This window comes from Bactrocera dorsalis, chromosome 1 (assembly GCF_023373825.1).
Source record: "Bactrocera dorsalis isolate Fly_Bdor chromosome 1, ASM2337382v1, whole genome shotgun sequence".
NCBI classification, from domain to species: domain Eukaryota; kingdom Metazoa; phylum Arthropoda; class Insecta; order Diptera; family Tephritidae; genus Bactrocera; species Bactrocera dorsalis.
This window is the reverse complement of record NC_064303.1, coordinates 7833166-7855664: the sequence shown is the minus strand read 5'-3', so window position 1 is coordinate 7855664 and position 22499 is coordinate 7833166. Positions and strand designations below refer to the sequence as shown.

Here is a 22499-nt window from a genome sequence, read left to right as displayed (position 1 = left end):
GCTTATGTATATGTAGACCATAAATTTGAGTTTAATGGCAAAGTTAGCTTTTTCGCCCGAAAAATTAAGCAACCGTCAAGTATGCTAAAATGTAGCAACTTCCTTACTTCTTTGCTTGTGGAATTTTAAAGTGGTTTTTGGTAAGAATTTTCGCTTTTTTTGGAGCAAGCTCCAGCCATACTTTCTTTTTGTGTTCTTGAAGTAGTGGAAGCAAAGAAGCGTGAAAATTGCGCCAAGTTTTTGTTAACTGGAGTCCATAAATATTTGAATGCACAGGAAAGTGCTTTTTGAAAATTAAGAAATTTCGGAAAATATTCCTTCTTTTTTCATATTTTTGTTTCAATTTTGTTTTTAGATTAACTTCTTGAATTTAAGTACACATTCTCTGGTGGAAAGTTACGTATACGTCATGGGGTCTGAGTGGTTTGTGAAGGCATTTTACTTACTTTATGCCAAATATCCCGCATATAACTTGTCAAATGAAAGATTTTTCCATACAGAAACTTCGTTTTGATCGTTCAGGTTGTATGGCAACTATATGCTATAGTAGTTCGATCTAAACAATATTTTCGTAGATTATAGAGATGCCTTCGAAAATACTCTGTGCCAAATTTCAAGTGAATAATTTGTTAAATAAAAAAGTTTTCCATACAAAGACTTGAATTAGATCGGTCAGTTTGTATGATAGCTATATGCTATAGTGGTCTGATTTAAACAATTTTTTCTTAGATTGTAAAACTGCTTTGGACAATAATCTGCACCAAATTTCGTAAAGATATCTCGTCAAATAAAAAAGTTTTGCATATAACAACTTGATGCCGATTGTTCAGTTTGTATGGTAGCTATATGATATAGTGATCTGATAACGGCAATTCCAACAAATGAGTAGTTTCTTAGGGAGAAAAGGACGTGTGCAAAATTACAGATTTGAAAAACTGAGGGACTAGTTCGCGTACATACAGCCAGGGAAACATGGACCGAAGGGCATGACTAAATCGACTCAACTCGTCGCGCTGATCATTTATATATATGGCTTATAGGATTCCCAATATTTTCTTTTGGGTGTTCCAAACATTTAATATACTCCATTCAGGGTGTAAAAGCTCCTTTCAAACTGTCAGTATATACTGAAGTGTTTTAATCAAGTTTTCCTTGTTTTTAATTGAACTCAATTTAAACTTAATTTACCATACAAACCGTATAAAAAATTAAATTTATAAATTTGTTGTGTCTTTTTTTTAGATCTGTTATCTAATCTGCTCTTCTGTGCAGGCGACCGATATTTCCTTAGCGAAATCCAACAACGAAGATAAAGTTACATCCGCCAGAACAATAAGGCGGCCGAGAATCTTCTGTACGCGAGGTTCAGGAAGATGACATGGGACGTGAGAAGCGTGTTCCCTCGCCTTAAAAACCGCCATACTGCGGACGGCAACCAAAACACACTGAAGACGGGTGAAGTAGAAAAGATTTTCGGAATAAAAGAGATCATGGCCACTTCACGTGTCCTACAGGAGGTGGAGGAAAGATGCAGTCAGCAGCCTGATGGTCAAAACTAAGAGCTGAGGGTACTCCAAATGAAGCTCCACAAGAGTAAGATCACCTCTGCCGAGCTTCTTCTGCGTTTAAAAAAGGGCGACTACGAGGTGTCGAAATAACTCTTAAGCTCCTGGCTCTTCATCCACTGTTGGTTGAACACGTTACCTACTGCCTACATCAGATCGAGTCTGACAACAATCTTCTATATGATCTAAGGAAATGTGAAAAGTCTTCACTAGAAAAATGTTAATGTTAATAAATTACAACTCAATTCAGTTTAAATGCAACAATATGATTGAGAAAATTCCATAATTAGTCAACAAACTGATTGCGTTCAGGTTTTAAAAGACCAAATCTGTTTGGAAGTCCCAGACTGATAGCTGCTAATTGAGTAAATTAGGCGAATGTTAAAAAAAAAATCCATATAATTGCATTAAAGTTTGAAAAATTGCTCTTGTATGATAAAGTGAGTTGAGTTCGCAATTTTATTGAGAAAATTTTAGTAATTGCGATTGTTAAAAAAATTTCCTTTGTAAATGTGTAATTTTTAACACATTACAACTCAACTCAGTTGAAATACAACTATGTAATTGAGAAACATTTACTAATTGTTCTATTAACTGATTAAGTCTATATATTATAAAACCAAATTGCTAACGATTTTACAACTGTTGTGTGATAATCTGAGTTGAGTTGACAATTTGATTGAGAAAAGCCCATTAGTACTCAATTAACGGCTTGCAACGATATTTTATAAGACCAAACCTGTTTTTCGAAACATCAAAAGTGATGCTGCCATTTTTTAATAGAGTTAATGAAGGGAGTGTTTGAAAACCCATAGACCTTGAATGTGTAAGCGTTAATTAATTACAATTCTTCAATGACAAACTGTGTATGGTTGAAAATTTAGTTGAGAAAAGCTAACAAATTGCGCAATTAACTGATTAATTCGATATTTTCTGATATCAACTGCGTTTGGAAGAATGAAATTGCCTTAAATGGAGACGAAATAATTTAAAATGTAAAAGGACCCTACAATTCGCACTATACTTTGTTCTACATCTTGACAACTTAGTTGAAATATTTTACCCTCAATTGAATGAAGGCCACTGGATGTGCATATTTTGAAGACTTGCAGTAATTTTAATCATTATAAGTATATCTGACTACTTAGAAATATAAGTTGATGTAGAGTTATTTAAGACATCCATAAAATTTACTACAACCTGTAGTATTTAAAATTTATGAAAATTCTGTGCTCGTTCTTGACATCTTACACTTCACAACTCAATAATTAAATTTCATTGAAATTATTTTAGCAAAAATCCGCACACTCTATTGCCAACAATTACTATTTTGCATAATTTTTTAATTAAAAATATTTTAACGACACTTGGAGTGAACGCTGAAATTAAGAAAGTTCTGAATTTACAAAATTTTACGACAGTTGAAAAATGTTGCATACATCTTGGCGCACTAAAAGAAAACAACGCTTTGTTACTGTGTGCCACAATTTTAAGAAAGTAAAGGATGAAGTAAAAATGATAAACGGGTTAAACATATTACTTACACACATACACACACACTTAAGGACAAACTCACTCACACGCTCTCGAAAACACACACAATTCCACATACACCAATAAATACTTATAATGTTACTTGTAAAAAACTTGTGACAACACGCTTTACTAACTGCGCACATATCATTATTTACACGCCAAACAGTGGATGGAGAAAGTACATATGTGTAAGTATATAAAAGTAGATGTCTTTGTGTAACAGTGCATAAAGTTTGCTTTGTTGTTTTTGCAACAAAATATTACAATATGCGCGTCTGTAGCAAATGCAAAGGCGCTGGCCATATGCATAAGCATGAACTCAAGGGACTGGCATAGTGCACACAGCTACAAACGGCACACATACACATACAGACGTTGCAACACTTTCACTTGGTAATTGACCTCATTAGGTAGCATCTTGACTTTTATTACCACACAGACTGCTTGTGGAAATTTTCGTACAGCAGATAGAGCATGCTGCACAATTTCTTTTTATATACTTTGTATGTGAATTTGAGTATATGAAAGTTAGAAAGTATGCCAAAGAATTCGACTGAATTTTGTTAATACCGAAGTTTCGGGATTTTGTTTTCATTGATTTTGTATATGAGTTTTTGTGTATTAAAAAGAGAAAGTAAGCTATGCACACTATTTTGAAAGAATTTTTTGAATCCCGAAATTTATGGAAGCGAAATCCCGAAATTTCGGGATTCAAAAAATTATTTCGAAATATTTTGTATAGCTTACTTTATTTATGGAAAGAAAATTTCGGGATCCCTCGTTTAGATTTCGAGATCCCGAAAATTTTAAGATCAACTTCAAATATAGTTTATAGCATAAATTTGGATTTAAAAGTTTATAGTTCCCAAAATTTCGAAATTAATTTTTAATAAATTTCGGCATCCCGAGAATTTTTTAATAAGTTACCAAAACGATTTTAAGCAACTGTGTTTTCGTTTTATTTTACCTGTCCCGAAATTTCTAGAGTTGGTCCTATCAGTATGTATTTAGGATTCCTAAACTCTCGGAGAGTTTTACTACAAAAACAGTACGAATAACCCCAAATTAGGGGGATTTTGGTAAATTACATATGTATGTATGTACATACTATATTGCATGGTCCATCATTTTTTAATAAATTTTGGAATCGCAATATGTTTTATTTAATAATTTTAACTCGTTTTCATAACGATTTTATTCAAATTTTACGATCCCGAAATATCGGGATTTTGTTATTATAGTTTTAAGGAGGAAAAGGGGCTTTAATTTTTAACCAATTTGCTTAAGGATTTCTATTTTTTTAATTTTAAATTCGGGATTTTGCTCGAATATGTTTTGAGTTTCCGAAACTCTTTCCGTAAGAATTTTATTGGAAAAGCTTAAAATGGTCCTGATATTTTGTAATTTCACTTGATAAGATTGCGGGATCAACAACTAACCGATGGCATGGAAGCTTCTACTCTGTTGAATCACGATATGGTTATTTAAAATAGTACTATCCCGAAATTTCGGGATTTTGTATGAAGTGCTTTTTTAATACCGAACTTTTTTGTCAGCCACTACAATGGTTTTCACCAAAAGTTTTCTGGATAATATTTTTATCAATCCCGAAGTTTCGGGATTTTGTTCGAAAAAATTTCGGGATCCCGACTTTTGTTTTCAATATAGCAATAGTTAAAAATATTACAATTCATGTGAATTAAAAAAAAAAAAACTAGTAGTACCGAAATATCGGGATCACACAATAAGTTGAATTCTTCCTTTAAACCAAAACATTATAACCTACAATAAAAAAAGAAAATTAAATATAATAAATAAAAAATGCCTGCAACAGCACTCACAGCAACCAGCACCCAGCAGCCAACAAGCACATAAATCTCTCAATTTCCGTCTCAACACCTCAACAACTGCAAGTGTGAAGAGTGTCAAGGAAAAGTATTGTTAAACAAATACAAAAAAAGAGAAATATTTTCTTCCACAAAATAAATACAAAATTTTCGCGCTTATCAACAAATTCGCATGCACGCAAAACCAACATAAAAATGATGGCCTTGAGCTACTACAGGCACATCACCAAGCCTCCAAAAGCATACACGCCGGCATGTGTGGCTACAAAAACAAACGTACACTATGTATTTTACGTGTGTGTGTGTGTGTGTGCAGAAAATTAAATTTCGCCTGCTTAGTCTTTCGCGAGACGCCTTTGGTGGTCTTATTTCACTTTGCATATTTTTCCTTTCACTCGCCCGCTCCCAAAGCCTTGCAACACTCTGCACACAGCGAAATTGAGGAATCTTACATTTGGCTGCCCTTTGGAAGCCGCTATCGCAAATCTCTCAAAAGAAATTAAGGCTATGCGGTGGTGGCTCGCCACATGCATGTAAGTGGCCGTGTATGTGTGTGTGTGTGTGTATGAGAAGAACTGTGCATAAATTTTGCGAGAAATTTTCATGATGCTGGCAAAGTGATAGAGATTGTGTTAAATGCGCGGAAAGCGCAGAATATTTATTAAGTATTTGCTCATATCTAGAAATATGGCGACTACCGGCAAGGCTAACGGGATTTTTAAGGTAATTTTATTAGCGTTCGTGTAATTTATGAGCTTCGGTTGAAAACTCTATGGACTCTCTGACTAATTAAAAGTGTTGTTATGAAGGGAAGTAAAGACCGTAGATACTTAACTTAAACTTAACATAAACTTAACTTAAACTTAAGGTCAAAATTAAAATTAAAATTGAATTTAACTATATCACGGTACTTTTGTTTATGCCTGAGGTCAATCTTTTGACAACCTGAAGGAAATTTAACTTTTTCTTACCCTTTGCAGACTTCCGTTAGTATATGACAGCATCCTAACTGACAAGGATCATCACCAGAAACATAAAACATACAACTTTTTCACCCATAACAAAATATATCCACTTGAATCGAATACCCTTAATTAACTTCCGAAAACTAGTTTGACTTCCTGTTATAACTATTTCCAACCCTTATAACTCTTACTTCTTACTTATCTGTAATAAGACACCGTCTTTTGCAAATATAACCCAAACCACTATCTTCGCTTTATTTTAGTTATACCCAACGGCCATTGAACAAATCAATCAAAACTGCTGAATATCTTCATCAATCAAATGCAATTATGAATGTCGACATTCGACGGCAGCCGAAGTGGACTGCGAAATATGAGCACTAACATGATGTTTAGTTACATGAATGTTTGTTTGTATTGATAGAGGATAGTTTGATTATGTCTTTTACTTCGCTTTTCGCTTCGTTGGCTTCGTTAGTTTTCATATTAAGTTATACACGCTTTGTATGTAAGCTTGTAGCTTTATTGATTCTTTCGCAAACTTGATTATTAAATAGGAGGAGCATACATTTAGGGGCTACGATGTATTTACTGTGATTACAGGTATATTTAGGAGACTTTTCTGCGATAAATATTTTATGTTCGTTAAGTAGTAAAGAAAAATTGTGGTTGTTGTTGTTTCTTTGCTTATTGTTGTTGCATTTTTAAACATGATGAAAACACATGAAAAAAAAAATTTTAATCAAAATTAAAATTAAAAAAAAAAGTTTAAAATTAAAATTTTTTTTTGTATGAGAAAATTTTCTATGAGTGCTGCTAATTTTATACAGTTACAGGGTGTTCCGGCAGCTTAAAACAATATTTTTTACTTGTGGTATAGTAAATTTTGTCACTATTTTGGCTAAAAATACAATTAAATCTTACGAAATTTAAAGTAATTTTGTTTAAAAATATATTTATTTTGGACCACCCTTTAGTTTTGTTGCGTGTGCGTACATTGCGTGTGTTTGCATTGTCATGAAACACAGACGACACGCCCATTCGCAATTGGCTCATTAAATATTCATAACATTCAAATAGAACTCGCTGCTTACGCAAGCAAGAATGCTAATTATTCATACCTTTCTAATCTAAAAATTGGACTGCGCTGGAAAATAAAGGAAAAACTTAGGCGAGACGGAAATTAGAAAAATCAAACAGACATTAAATTTGGAAAGGTTCGTACATACATACATATCTGACGAAAAGTAGAAAACTTAGCCATTCTCTTTAACGGCATTTACATAGATACATATGTATATATGTACATATTTGCTCACCCTATATATTCCTCTAGTTCTTTAATAACGAATTAGGATTTTAAACCACTTTAACTATACTCAAAAGTTTGAAAATATTAAAATTTCATTAAAAAAATAAAATAAAAATACGTGGCAACCCTGTGAGGTAATGAAAATTTTTAATCCGTTTTACAACCACGAGTTTTCTAATATTAAATAGTTTTTAACTTTCGTTAAGAGTATAAAAAAAATAAAATTTTATTTAAAAAAACGTGGCAACCTTGTTACATATTTTTACCACATATTTTACCTAAAAACTTAAAATTTTATTTTAAAAAGGTGACCTTGTTACATATTTTTACTGAATTTGTCAACCTAAAAAAAATATTTTTTAGAAGGTGGCAACCTCGTTTCACATGTTTACCAAATTTTTAATCTGCACGTGCTATGATAACTAATTTTCCGTTAAATTTTTAAATTACATCACAAAACCTACATATATAAGAAAGTGAGATGGCAACCCCACTTTATCTAAACTAGCCTTTTCAGATTTAAAGATTTTTAACCAAATTTAAAAAATTATTAAATTTTTTAAGTTGTTAAAATTTTACTTTACTTATTTTTTTTTATTTTACTTAAAGGTGGCAACCTTGCGTTCTGTATTTAACCCAAAAGCGTTTCTAATTACTAATAAACATTTTTTTTGCTAACAAATTTATTTTGTACAATATTCTTTAGCTTTTTCCGAAATATCGTTTGAATTATTTCAATAACTTTTTACATAAGTATTATATTGATACAAATTTCTTTATTTTATTGAAACTAGGATTTTACCTTCTGGCAACTCACTTTTAAATTTTTTAGTGCTTAAGAATAATTTTATAATTTACCTTACGTTTAGGATTATTATAATTTACTGTTTTGGTTTCAACTAAATTTTTAATAAAAAAAGTTTATAAAAAATAGCTGGCAACTCTATTTTACGAAAACGGTGTATTCACTATTTTTACACGTTTTATTTAACGCTTGAAAAAGTAACTGAAATTATTTTTGGATACATTACTCTTTACGAAGATGTACATACATACATACATATGTGGCAACCCTATAAATATTTTTATGTAAATAATTTTTTCTTAAAAATTGTTTAATTGGAACTTATTATTAATATAAAATTATTTTATGTTTATTATTTTTCACGAAAAAATATGTGGCAACCCTACGTATGTTTAAATATTTTTATGTAAATACTATATTTTTTCTTGAAAATTTTTGTATTATTATTTTTTATTATTATTAAAAGCATCGATTTTATTTTATGTTACATTATTCTTTACGAAGAATCATGTGGCAACTCTATGCATAAATATTATTAATATTCATGTAAATACATTTTATTGAAAATTGTTGAATTGTTACTTATTATCAATAATCAAAATAATCAATCATCGATTGTATTTTTAACATCCATACATACACACACATGTATATGGTAAGCATGTACCGTTAAGGGAATCTACTTTCCACGCTTGAAAAACACTAAAAATAAAAATTTTCACCTTCTAAATATCTGTCTTCCAGGTTATAATAATGACTGCAAATTTCTCACATTATTCCCAGCAAATCCCAATTTCCATATTATTATGTCACAGCGCCTAAATGTAGGCAAGCCATTTGTCTTCATCTATTTAAATAAGCGTTAATCATTAATGTAGCACTCATATTTTCCCAACCATTTGGCTGGAAAGCAATCTCAGTTGACCGTAACGTAATGTAAACGGTGAAAATATTGGGGGTGTTGACTACCTAGCATAGGTCGAAATATTACATAATGTACGCACCTGGACTTGGCATCTATTATATTAAGAAAAAAGTTAGCTAAGCGCACTCACAACAAATTTGACTAACGAAGCAGGAATATTTTTTCTTATTTATTTATTTTTGTTTTATATTGTATTGTATATACATGTACATATGTATGTATATGTTCATTGTTGGTGTGTATGTATGTGTGCATATATATGAGGGTGTGCGTGATTTTCCAACTTGATTTTTTTTTCAAACTTCTCTGAAATTTCATTTCTTGACCTTTTTTTAATTATGCAACGTATATTTATTTTCAATTTAACCCTTTCACTACCGTACTATACGCAGCGATGTTAAAAAAATTTAGGTCGTTTTTTCGGATGGATATAATCTTCTAAAAGAGAAAAATAAAACAATTTTTTTTTTCGTATCCTTCAGAAGGAAGATATGTCCTGGGATAATATGTCCCACTGGTATATTTACACGGTATTAATTGGGACTATATATCCCATTGGTATAATTTTTTGAGAATAATAAAATTTAGTTTTTATTTGTAACTCAATTTAAGTTTTATTTATTTATGGAACATGCCAAAACATTCAAAGCATAAGGGCTCTTTGCACATTGAACAAATGTAATACGTGCGTTTTTCTTTTTTTATTGAGGTGCATAAAACACAGCGTCTGCGGCGATCACCTTTTACTGGCATATGATCTCCCACGTTTAACATTTTTTTTGCCCTTTTAACCTGGGTCCTTTTGTTGTAGATGTCCTTTTGACTTTTGTCCCAACTCTTCCTTGCGCAATGAGCTGTTCTGCGAGTGGAACAATAAAATTTTTCAGTTGAAACTTTTTGTGGATATTTTCCTGATAAACAATATGGGCATTTACAATAGATGTCATGAGAAGCTTGAAAAATACTTTACGCCACCATTTGCTTGATTTTCTGTTCTGTTCATAAGTTTTAACCTTTTGATCAGATATGTCAACTCCTCCCATGTTCTCATTATAGAAAGCCAATGCTTTAGGACAGTTAGTAACAACCCTTGAACCATCTTTTTGCTTTCTGAAGACTACGGACATTGTAGGACTATGACAGTTACTCATAACAATAACTTCACGTGAGTCCTGCCATTTTGCTACCATTATACCGGTTTCGCTAATGCAAAATTTACATTCACCTTTCTTCAAACGGTCACTAATGGTTGGCAAGTTCTTTCTATTTTGAATACATGTTCCTACGCAAGCAAATGGCAAAGTTTTCATCAGATTATATGAGGTGAAAAAACGGTCAAAAACCAACACAGTATCTGGATTTCGAATAGTTTTGCACAATTTAAAAACGACTCTCTCCCCTAAAGTTCCTGATAATGTTGAGCATTCCTCTTTACCCGCATAAATATTAAAATCATATGTATAACCAGTTTTAGAATCACACCTTTGCCAAATTTTTATGCCACGTTTAGTCGGCTTCATCGGAAGATATTGCTTTAGAGAAGATCGACCTTTAAATTTTGCCATGGACTCATCGATGCTTTGACGCAAACTATCGGTACGAGTTTTGACAAACGTATATTTCAAACAATTGGTAACTTCTTCTATATAATAAAGCTTAGATGCTGCTTCAGGTTTCTCAGGGAAGTTAAAATATAATTTTGACATTAAGGTCTGAAAACGAGTTCGCGACATCGCCTTTTTTATGTACTCATTTCCCATGGATTCATTTTGGGACCAGTAATCAGAAATCTCTGGAAGTTGATTATAACCCATTATAAGCGTAATGCCCAACAAAATTTTAATTTCTGATGCATCAGTTGGTGCAATATTATAACTTTTTTGTTTTTTTAGAATGCTCAATCGTTCATTTGTGCACTGCGCGATAAAAATAAATAATGATTCTGGAAAAATGCATTTGAAGACTTCGAACTCAGTTGCATTCCTTGAAATTTGAGCCAACAGAATGGGCTCAACGTCTTCAGTGATAGAAAAGCGAGGACGAAATAAAACTGATGGTTCTCCCCATACTACTGGAAGATTGGAACTTTCACTGGATAACACTATTGCATTATCAATATCCGTTACTTCATCATCCTCGCTCGGAGACTCGTCTACTTCGTTCTCGGAATCCGGAATATACTCTGAGTCAGAAGCACTAAAATCACTTACGTCAGAGTCGCTGGAATTGATAATCGCCAAAATGTCGTCTTCCCTCATATTTCTGGCAGATTTTTTTCTATTATTCATTCTGTAAAATTGAAAGATATAAATTCTATGAATATTTCCATTTCGGAAATGTATACCAATGGGATTATGTGTCCCGCTTATTTGAATTATACAATTCCAATGGGATCATATATCCCAACTGGACAAAACCCCAAATAAACGAATTTATTTACAACATTTTGTTGCGAACTCACCTTATTATATTGAAAAACACTTATTTTATTCACTCAAATTAATTTAGTAAACAGAAACACTTTTATACATTTACAAATAGGCAAACACGTGCACATTCACTGAAGGTTGCTGTCGGTTAATTGCAATAAAAGGCAGTACAGTTATTGAACGAAACCAAATCAGCTGATATTGAACGAAAAATACTGTAAACTACCAATGGGACCTTTTCCTATCTAAATTGAGCTTGAATTGTATTTTTGACGATTTTTTAAATTTCTCTTGGGATGCATGATCCCCATGGTAGTGAAAGGGTTAAACCTTGCCTGGTATATCATGCTATTTTCCCCATGTAGCATGCGTTTTTTTGATATTTTGCATGAAATAAGTAAACCTACAACTGAGGAAAAATCGTATTTTAGTATAAAATTTATCGCTCTAAAAAATTGTATGAATTTTTATAAAATTTTAATTTTTTTATATATTTTTTTAATAATTTTTTTTTTAAATATTTTTAATTTTTTTAATACATTTTTTTTAATAAATTTTTTATAAATTTTTTTAGTACATTTTTTTATAAATATTTTATAAATTTTTTTTAATTTTTTTTTAACATTTTTTTTTAATTTTTTTATACATTTTTCTATAAACCCACTCCTTTAAAAGTTATTAAATGTAGGTATACAGTAAGTCTATCAAGCATGCTTGTACACCATGTCGTATGAGCAACGTATAATTTGCATGAGATCTAAGAGTGCTTAGTGCAATTGAGGCCTTACTTTAACTGCATATAACTTTTAAAGGAATAATTTTATCGAAAAAATTATTATGACCTTTTTTGTAGAGCGGAAAATTTTGTATTAAAATATTGCCTTTCTAAAAACATAGATTTACTTTAAGTAGTGAAAAATATCAAAAAAAAAACCTCATGCTACATACAAGGCAGAAAAGGAAAATTCAGGCACCGCTTAAATCGAAAACAAAGCGCTTTTTTACGTTGAATAAATTATTTTAAAGCAAAAAGTAAAAAGTAAAAATATCAACTTGCGAAATAAAGCACACCCTAGTGTACACATATACATATACTCTCCCAGCTCCTTCATCATTATTAGCGACCACGCGTAGCACGTTGTGCGTGCCGAAAATTTCTAAAAATGCGCCAAATGCACGAGAATAATAACCAAAAATATGTAATTCCAAACAACAAGAACAAAGAAAACAAAGCAAATGACATTTCCGTGTAAAAAAGTCGCAAGCAGGAAAAAGAAGCCTTGAATTAGCAACGCTTTGTTAGCGCTTTATTTTGCTTAGTTTTTTTTGGTGTTGGCATGCCTTTTACTCACTGCTCGCTTTCATTTTCATATTTTTATTTCCTGCGTTGCCTGGTTTCATAGTTTATTTATTTTTTTGTAATTTTTTGTTATATTCCGTTTTGTGCACAGCATGCTTTTAGGCGCGCTAATGTGACATTGTCGCATTTAGAAATGTGAATATAAAAGCGACAGCGTTACAACTTGACGACTTAATACGCGCGCGGCACCCATCGTTCATTTTGTTTGGCACATTTGTTAACAACAAAATTTTATGGATGTGTGTGTGTGTGAGTTTTAATGCGTTTACGCGCCTAAAACTATGCGCAGATTTTCGCGGAACACCGAACATAAAAGCCGTATTGCGTGATTTCCATATTTAATATGCAAACACAGGCAGGCACGCATACATATGAAGCGAATTTTACACAAAGACATATTTATACATATATAGTATACACAAACAAAGTGAAAATCTCATATGTGTGTGTGTGTATGTTTGTGCGTGACTTGCTTGAAACCTTGCAGCTACTTAGTTTCGCCGCTTCAAGGTAATTAAATATTTATACGTGAGTTTTGTACGCTTGAAAAATGCAAAAACAAAAAACAAGCGCACGCACACACACATACAGAGAAAAAATAGCATACCTACACGCTTTTGCATTTTAATTATGAAATTATTAAAATGTGCTGCTAAGTTATATTTAATTGTTGTGACTGTGTGTGTGGGTCTCTGCTGCGTAGCCAAATTTAATCCGATTATCATATATATACTTGTATGTATATAAATGTGTTTGAAGTGTTGGTTTGTATGCGTAATACACTCAATGTGCCGCACACATACCCCCCCGCCCCTCCAAACACATTGGTATATTTTGTTACTTTCGTAAATTAATTAAAATTTATTTCACAAACTTTGCTTATTATGTTTATGCTGCGCGCCTAAAAATACACTACGGAAAAGAGCTTAATTTTTTTGCATATTAAATTTTGAAGTGGTATTCAATATATAGTCAATACGTGCTTCACTTTTTTGTAGCGTTTGGTCAAAAGCACATTTGAAGTGTGGATTATATTGAAGAGCGCCTAAAAATATGCTATTAATAACTTAATGTGAAGTGAAATGCAATTTCTAATTGTAAGGTTTTCATAACAAAAAAGTTGTTTGCACAAAACGAAGCAGGGAAAAATAATTTAGTACAGAACTCAAGGATTTTCGAAGTCCTATAGAAATGAACTTTAATTCGGTACCCAAGGAAGGTATTACCTTCTAGAGCAGAGTGAAAAAATGGCCAGGTGGACAAGTATACAGGGTTAAGAAGCTATACGTCCAAGCTTTATAATGGAATGGGAGAAAAATTAAGAAAAATTTTATATTAGAAGCGCCTTTCATCTACCAAACTACTATAGTATGTGCCAAGTGGAGCTCACAGCAATTAATGGAAATCTTCTTGTACTGATAAGAAGTGTACTCACAACAAAGAATATATTTAGATATACAAGAAATCCTTCTTTATTTGCCGAGCGCGTTAAAATCACTTAAGTTTTTTATCGTTCCGTCAAAGATAGGGAAATGAAGTCTTAAACTCTTAGGTGATCTTATATTTTATTTAACGAAAAAGCTGCAATGAGTTCTATGCGAAAGTGATATTACTGATAAGTTAGTTTAATCTGGTAGGCTAATAAGCCACGCACAGACCAGTTTCGTCTTTTGCGATACCGGATAGCGTTCACTTCATAAGTCCAAGAGGAGTAGTCATCGTTTCACTCTCTCTGCGGCCTCACTATCGAATGAAATAGCCTTACTCAGACCAGCAACCTGCAACTAGACACCGAAAAAGTGAGAATGTATATGCCTCTGGCTGCTTTTAGATATTTAATCAAGAATAATGTTGAAAAAAAAATAATAGCTGAGTCTTAGTCAAGCTCTAACTTGTTCAACTCTGGATGGATGGAATACGGAACTTATGCGACTATTAAAGTGCAAAAGGAATGACATAAGAACTTTAGTTGAAATGCCAACACGTCAATGTCTAATTAACAGACTGAATAGCAGACTGAACGCCATATAATGATTATGGTAGAAGTTGTCAATTAGAAGAAGAGTAGACGTTAAAAACCTCGTCGATGCGAATGCAAATGCAAAGCATTGTATAGGAAAAGGACAAGGGGATCTTGACAATGTTCTGGATGTTGCATAGATAAAACGCTTCATAACAAAAAAGTTATTTGCACAAAATGAAGCAGTGAACAAGATTTTAGTACAAAATTCAGAGATTGAACTTCAGCAGAAGTACGGAGCTCATGGAAGAGACAATAGAGTAAGGGATTTTTGGTACGGATGATTTCACAATTGGCCTCTTAAATGTTGGGCTGTGTCCTTAGACACCCACTTTAGCTAGTTAGGTAAGAAGAATACATACAAGTTCAAAAAAAAAAATGTTGGAAAATAAAAATTTAGTACATACTAATACTTTGCAGCAAAAATATAAGGCTTCGTCCCCAAGGTGAATTACCTAAACTTGCTACTAAATATATTTTCCTTGGAATATTTGTGAATTTTAAAATTAAATTTTGTTTCTCAAAGAAAAAAATATTAATGACATAAATTTGTACTAAAAGTCGTGTACTAAAATATTTGTACTAAATTTTTCCAAAACATTTTTTATACAAACATTACAAAAACCATTTACTGGCATAAAAAATATTCATATCTAAAATTTTGTATTCACGATTTTGTATTAAAAAATTATTATTACTAAAGTTTTCAAAAATCATTTCTTCTTATAATATTTTGTACAAAAATCATTGTTTCTAAACCAAAAACGAAAACTTGTGTATTTAAAATTTTTTTTTTAATTTAGTACTACAACTAATAATTTATTAGTGATTTTTTGTTACTAAAATTTGTGTTTGCTAAGAAAATTTTTTTATACCTTTGTACTAAAAATTGAGTACTAAAATTTCTTTCAAACTTTTGTCCTAAAAATCCAGTACTAAAAGATTTGTCCTAGATTTTAAAATGTGTGTACTAAAAACTTTTCTACTTAAAAATTGTGTAGAAAATTTTTGTTACTAAAAATTGTGTGCTAAAATTTTTTTCTATACCTTTGTACTAAAAATTGTGTACAAAAATGTTTTCCAAACCCTTGTACTAAAAACTGTTTATTAAAAATTTTGTTCTAAATTTTATTACAAAAGCAACAATATCTGTACTTAAAAATTTTGTTCTAAAACTATTTAGTACTAAAAACTTTTGTACTTAAAATTATGCAGTAAAATTTTGTTACTGAATATTGGGTGCCAAAAATATTTGCCATACCTTTTTACTAAAAATTATGTACTAAAACTTTTATTCTAAATTTTAATACAAAAACAAAAGCTTTGGTACTAAAAAATTTAGCACTAGAAACTTTTGTACTTAAAATTGTACAATAAAATTTTGTTACTTAAGATTGTGTGCTAAAAATTGTGTACTAAAATATTTTCCCAACTTTTTTGCATAAAATTGCATGCTAAAATCTTTGTTCTAAATTTTATTACAAAATTATAATTTTAAATATAAACTCAAGTATTCTAAAAACTCCAGCGATTATTACTTTCTAACAACACTTCCAAACCTTTGAGCACAAAAAGTTATAAATAATACGAATGCATAAAAAATTTTAACGGTACATTTAATATTTTCCATTTCATTCCGTAACTTTCATACTAATATACCGCAAGTTTATATATCTTTTGCCCCAAAAAACACGAATTCATTCAACTAAGATAAATTTGGCATATTTATCTGCTTGCAACACCGAATAAAAGGCTTGCGTTTGAGGAGCGCTCTTGAGTTTGGCATACTTTTAGGCTGTCTGACAGCTGCTGCAGCAACGTGTGCTGCCTTGCAGTGCTATTTGAGAGCTACACACATACATACAAGCGCACATACCTATTTGCAGCCAAATTTAAAGTGTTCTACTTTCAATCCATTTTCGTTGGGGGCTTTTCGGCGATTTTGGTTCATCATTTGCGCTTCATTCAAAGACATTTTGGGCGCGCGGCTTTTGTTCTTAAATTTTGTGGCGCCAAATATTTTTTTGCCGTGAGTAGAGGGTGGAAGGTTGGTTTGAAGTGTATTGTTGTGTAAGTAAGTATAATTAAAAACCAACTTTTTTCGTATTTTTTTGCAATGAATGGTAAGTAGCAGCATTTCATTAGCTTTTACCTAACTTTAATTATTTGGAAATGTTCTTTGGTGAAGCAGAAATCATGAAATCATAATTAAAATTCTAATCAGGCAACAAAAATATTTTTATTTCGCCACATTTGCGTTGCTTTCCAACAGTTTCGTTTATTATTGTGCGTCGCTTTTGTCTCACGTTTCGCTAACTTTTAGCGCGCGAAGTTTTTATGTTGCATAATTAAAAATAAGGCACTTAAAACACCCTTATTTTACGAGCTGCTTCGCATAACGGAAGTTAAAGAAGTTGAGATTTTGTACTCTACACCGAGGCGATGATGCCGTTACAGACAATGTTGCAGCAAAAAGTAAGAAAGATTTGTTAATAAAACCGCAAGGCAGCCGGGTGGAGAAATGAAGAGATTTAAGAAAGCGTATAGTTGAAAATATTTATTCTTAGGGTTGCCACATGTAATAGTTTTAATTTTATAAAATTGATTAAAAAAGTTTATTTCTATGTAGATGCGAAACAAAAGTGATTTACAAAAGTACACATTCGAAAATATTTTTTTTGAAGGGTTGCCAATTAATTAGAATTTTTTTATTAAAATTTATAAACTATTATACTTATTTTATTATGACTCATCAATATGTAAAGGGTCTCATTGAAAATTAAAGTATTAAATATATTATTACTTTTCAAGCGTTGCCACCTATGAAAAATTTTTAGTCGACAGAATTAAGAAATAAGATAATTGACAAGATATGCGAATTATTTCTATACAGTTAAGAATCAAAAGCGATTTACGAATGTATTTACTTTTATGCGTTGCCAACTGCTTATAATTTTTAGTTTATTAAAAAATTTATAAAATACTATATTTATTTTATTATGGGTCATCAAGATGTAAAGTGTCAATATATTAAAAATAATTAAAAAGGCATATTATTAATCTTTAAGCCTTGCCACCTTTAAGAAATATTAAGCCGATAAAATTGAGAAGATACATAATTTAATTGAGTAGATAAATGAATTATTTCTAAAAAGATAACAAATTAAGGGGACTTACAAAAGCGCACATTTGAAAATACCATTTGCGCAGAGTTGCCACCTCTTTGAAAATTGTATTGCAAAAAAATTGCTGATTCAAAGTAAAATTATAACTTTATTATTAAACTGTGATAGTATAAAAGTCAATGAGATTTTTTTGAGCAGGGTTGCCAATTGCTTCAAAATTTTAATTTGATTAAATTAAAAAAGAAATTATTTTATATAACTGTGTATAAGCAGATATTGAAGAAACACTTAGATTAGAATGAAATTAATGTGAAGAGTGTTGCCACCTTTTTCGATAACAATATTTTTTAAAGAATGCAAATTGAACTATAATTGAGAACTTAAAATAAATTCTAAGTTATACATTATAAGATGATAATTTTTTTTTATTAGGGTTGCCAAATGCTGCAACATTTTAATTCAAAATTAATGAAATACTAAAATAAATTTTTTATGTAAAGTGCTTATTAAAAAAACTCCTTCAGTGGTAAGGAAACGATAAATTATTTTGTTTGGTGTTGCCGGCGTTGCCACATGTTTCGAGTAAAATATTTTCTATAGAATACACTGAAGCTAGCAAAGCAAATTAAATTACCAATCTTAAGAAAACTGCTAAATTATAACTTATAAGATTATATTTTTGTGAGTAGGGTTGCCAGTTGCTTAAAAAATTTGAATTCGAAATAAATAAATAAATATTAAAATTTTTAATAGGGTTGCCTAATGGTACAAAATTTTAATCCGAAATAATTTTATTATTTTAGATGTTTTTTAAACAAAAATGCCCCAGAAAATGTTAAAAAAACGAGAAATTATTTTCTTGGGTGTTGCCACCTGTTTCGATTTTTTTCTCAAAATATTTTTTTTCATTATAACAAAAAACTCATTGCTTCTTATTTCGTTACACATACTTCAAAAAATTTTAATTATACTTCTTTATAAATAGCCATAAAAATTACCAAAATTGCTTGCAAAATTACGCAACAAACTTATTTTGCGCTTAATATGCTTTGCAATTTTCCCTAATGGCGGTAAATGCGTGTAATTTCCAGCAACTTTTGTTAAATTCTTCGAATTTTTAAACCCGCCGCTGTTTTGTTAAATTTCCTCATTTTCCTCTATTGCGTCTAATTGAATTTTAATGGGTTTACACACGCTGATGGATGGATCGATGGGATAACTTGAAGGATGCCGCAACAAGAAAGAAAGAAAAATGCCACAGGAAAAAGCCAACTTAGCACAAATACATGACTGCATGTGTGTGCTTGTGTGTAGGCTTACAAGTACGCATGTGTGTACGGGTGTGTGTGTGTGTCAAAGAACGTTAGATAATACTTTAGAAGTAGAAAAACTTCAGCTAAGCTAGATTGAGCTATTGATGTGCCTATCGCACCCGTACTGCTTACATACACATATATATATACATATGTATCTGTAATCCTTTATGTACTTGCATGTGTAGGTGTGTGTTGTTATAAAAATGTACTCACTTTTCGTAAAACGTTGGAACGTATGCTGAAACTTTTTAACAGTTGAAAAACTTTTTCGTTGCTGCTTTGGCTTTTTTGTTACGCCGTTTGATGCTTGCGGGTAATGTTGTTGTTATTTAGTATTATATTATATTTTTTTTTTTTCTATGTGTTGAATGGAGCAGCAGCCAGTGATGTTGAAAGATTGTTATGTTTATTTTATTTATTTATTTTGTTTTTGGTTTCTTTTGTTGTTTTTTTTTTTTTGTTTTTGTTATTATTTTTGGGGATTTTTTGTTTTCTTTCTGCGTCACGCCAAGCTGCTGACGGCGGAAGTTTGCTGCTTCCTCTACTGGTCCTCAAATTGCGCTGATGGATTTACCGTTAGGGCTTAGCGCCGACTTGTAGACTACTTTAAAAGCTACAGCATAAATGCTTGTGGCGCAATTTTTGTGACTTTTGGGTTTTTTTAGTTATCTTAAATATTATTTTCTTCACTTTTGCTACACTTTTTCACAACTTCATTTCACACTTGATAACTTTTTATTTGATTTAAATTTTTTTTTTTAATAATATTTTTATTTTAATAATAATATTTCCATTTTTTAATAATAATATTTTATTTAATTTTTTTAAATTTTTTTTTCAAATATTTTTATTTTGAAAAATTTTTTTAACTCAAAAGTGCCCGTTCATATTTTCAGCACTGCTGCGCAACAAAAAATACAACAACAACAATATTTTTACTTTAGCTCCAACAATCAAATATACTCTGTTTACATATGGTACTTAAACAGTATATACCACAGTACACCCTGGCCTGCCTGCTGCGGGTGTGTGTTGCTGGAAGGAAGCGTTTGCTTATAGGGTTGTTTAGCTGCCCAGCATGCTCACATGCTACGCTGCTGTTGCTCTTTACTGTCTGCTCACAGCGTGTTTACGGAACAGCATATATCTATGCAAGCAAGTGTTGGTGCACCAGGGCGTATGAGTGATTTTGAGGAACTTTAAGCTGACACTTGATTTGGAATTATACATTGAAATGTAATTTATGGCAACATTTTAACAGTAAAAACCACGTAATTTTTGACCCAATTAATTTTATAATTAATTTTATAATTTTTTAAATAAATTTTTAAATATTTTTTATTATTTTGTTTAAGTTTTTTTCAACATTTGAAAATTTTTAGTATAGTTAAATTTTTTTTATTTGCATATTTTTAAGTATTTTCAACTTTTTTTAATTTTTAATTAATTTTATTAATTTTCTTTAATTTTTTTTTATTTTTCTTAATTTTTTTCTTTAATCATTCACAAGTAAGCAATTTTAAAAATTGCTAATTTCCAGCAAATAATTTGTTTTCACACAAATCTGCTCTAAATCACTTATTTCTCTTTCACTTTCGTTTTATTGCTTGCCATATAATCATCACTTATGTACATAACTGTAATTTTCTGCCACATCACTTATGTTTAACATGCTTTTTCCTTAACTTTTCTTAAAATTGCTTATCTTTTATTTATAACTTCACTTTAATATTTATTTTCATTGCAATTATTTTTACACACTTCTCATTTTTTCTGCAGCTCACCCGCTAGTCTAGTTCCACTCACTCAGCTTTGCATTTGAAATACCGTTTTGTTGCGAAATTTTTATTTTGTGTTTACGAACGCGTTGGCGTCTGCTCATCGCTCAATTGTTGGCTGCAATGCTAAAAATAAATTATTAACGGTTAAGAGCAATAAATATAAGCATTAATAATAAATATAAATGGAAATATGCGAACCAGGTAAATAAAATGTTAAAAATAACTGTAATTTTTCAACTGAAAATAGCTGCACTTTATTTAAATACATGCATGTATGTAAATAGCTGCTTCGGGAAACGGAAATTAGAAAAATAAATTTATTAATATTAATGCGCTGAAGGCAACATGTTTGTGTGTGTGCCTTAAACACTTTTGCAGATTTCTTCGGAAAAATATTTTTACAGTTATTTATTGCAAAAAATGTATTAATAAAGTGCTTCGAATACTAAAATTGCGTTTTATGCGGAATTTTGTTTTACTAAGTATTCAACGGCTTTAGTTAAATTTCCATATTTTATAAGGCTAAGCAAAAAAATTTAATTTTGTACAGGATAAAATAGTCGCCGATTTTTACGATGAGTAAAATTATTCAGCAAAGAAGTTCCATACAAGTTTAAGGGCGAGGAATCAAATTTTTGATGCCGAAACGTTCAGAATTTTGGAAAAGACCTTCGGTGATAATCGTTTGTCGCGAGCAAGTGCTTTCGATTATTCAAAGGAAGTCAAAACTCACATCCAGGACGGCTATCAACATCAACTAATGATCAACACGTCAATAAAATAAAGGAATTGGTGCTAGAGAATCGACGATAAACAGTCAGAAATCTTACTGACATTGTTTGAGTATTGGAAAGATCAGTGAACTCCATTTTGAAAGAGAAGTGAAAGCACGATTGGTTCCAAAAGTCGCTCCACTTTTTTTTGAAAAACAGCATCGGGTCAACGTTTGTGGAACAATACTTTCGAGTACTTGGATATCAAGAAACGTACTATTACTGGCGGTGAGTCTTGGATCTATGCTTATTACCCGGAAACAGATGACCAATCAGCCAAATATCGTGGCAAAAGTCAGCCAAAGCCCAAAAACTAAAGTCAAAGCAGATCAAAAATCAAGGTTATATTGACAGTTTTCTTCGATTATTGAGATTCCGACCGGCCAAACCGTCAATAAGAAATACTATTTGAGTTTTTTCCATCGTTTGCGTGTAACTACTTTGTTACTTGTTTATTATATTATTCCGACAAGAAATTCGAAGCAGAAAATGTTCTCGCTGATTTGGGCATCAACAAAATTCTCAAAAAGTCCAGCAACTACTCGATATTAGCTTAAAACTCTAGCTTCAACCTTTGTAGACAACAAAGTATATTATTTCAATTCACTTTGCTTATATACCAGAATGTTTATACATTTATGTGCACCTATTTGTTTATCCATTCTGAAACAGACGCTTCGTCCTTTAGCACTCAAAGCTAATGGCGTAAAATAATGATGACTTCCGCTCTACGTGTGCAC

The 22499-nt window shown here is 31.2% G+C and overlaps 2 protein-coding genes across 4 annotated transcripts in view; both read right to left on the bottom strand.

The window, feature by feature from the left end:
* Nucleotides 1–20658, bottom strand: part of LOC105221829 (gamma-aminobutyric acid type B receptor subunit 1) — a 394872-nt gene extending 374214 nt beyond the window's left edge. For all 3 annotated transcript variants that reach the window (XR_007422804.1, XM_049457025.1, XM_049457029.1), the window contains exon 1: nt 19419–20658. The gene's annotated coding sequence lies outside the window, so the exon portion shown is untranslated. The remainder of the gene's footprint in view (nt 1–19418) is intronic.
* LOC125778607 (piggyBac transposable element-derived protein 4-like) lies at nt 9720–11547 on the bottom strand. Its single transcript, XM_049457129.1, has 2 exons — nt 11417–11547; nt 9720–11244 (listed from the first exon to the last, which is right to left on the bottom strand). The coding sequence occupies exon 2, from the start codon at nt 11241–11243 to the stop codon at nt 9723–9725; it is 1521 nt and encodes a 506-aa protein (XP_049313086.1). The 5' UTR covers nt 11244; nt 11417–11547; the 3' UTR covers nt 9720–9722.
* Nucleotides 20659–22499: the final 1841 nt, after the last annotated feature.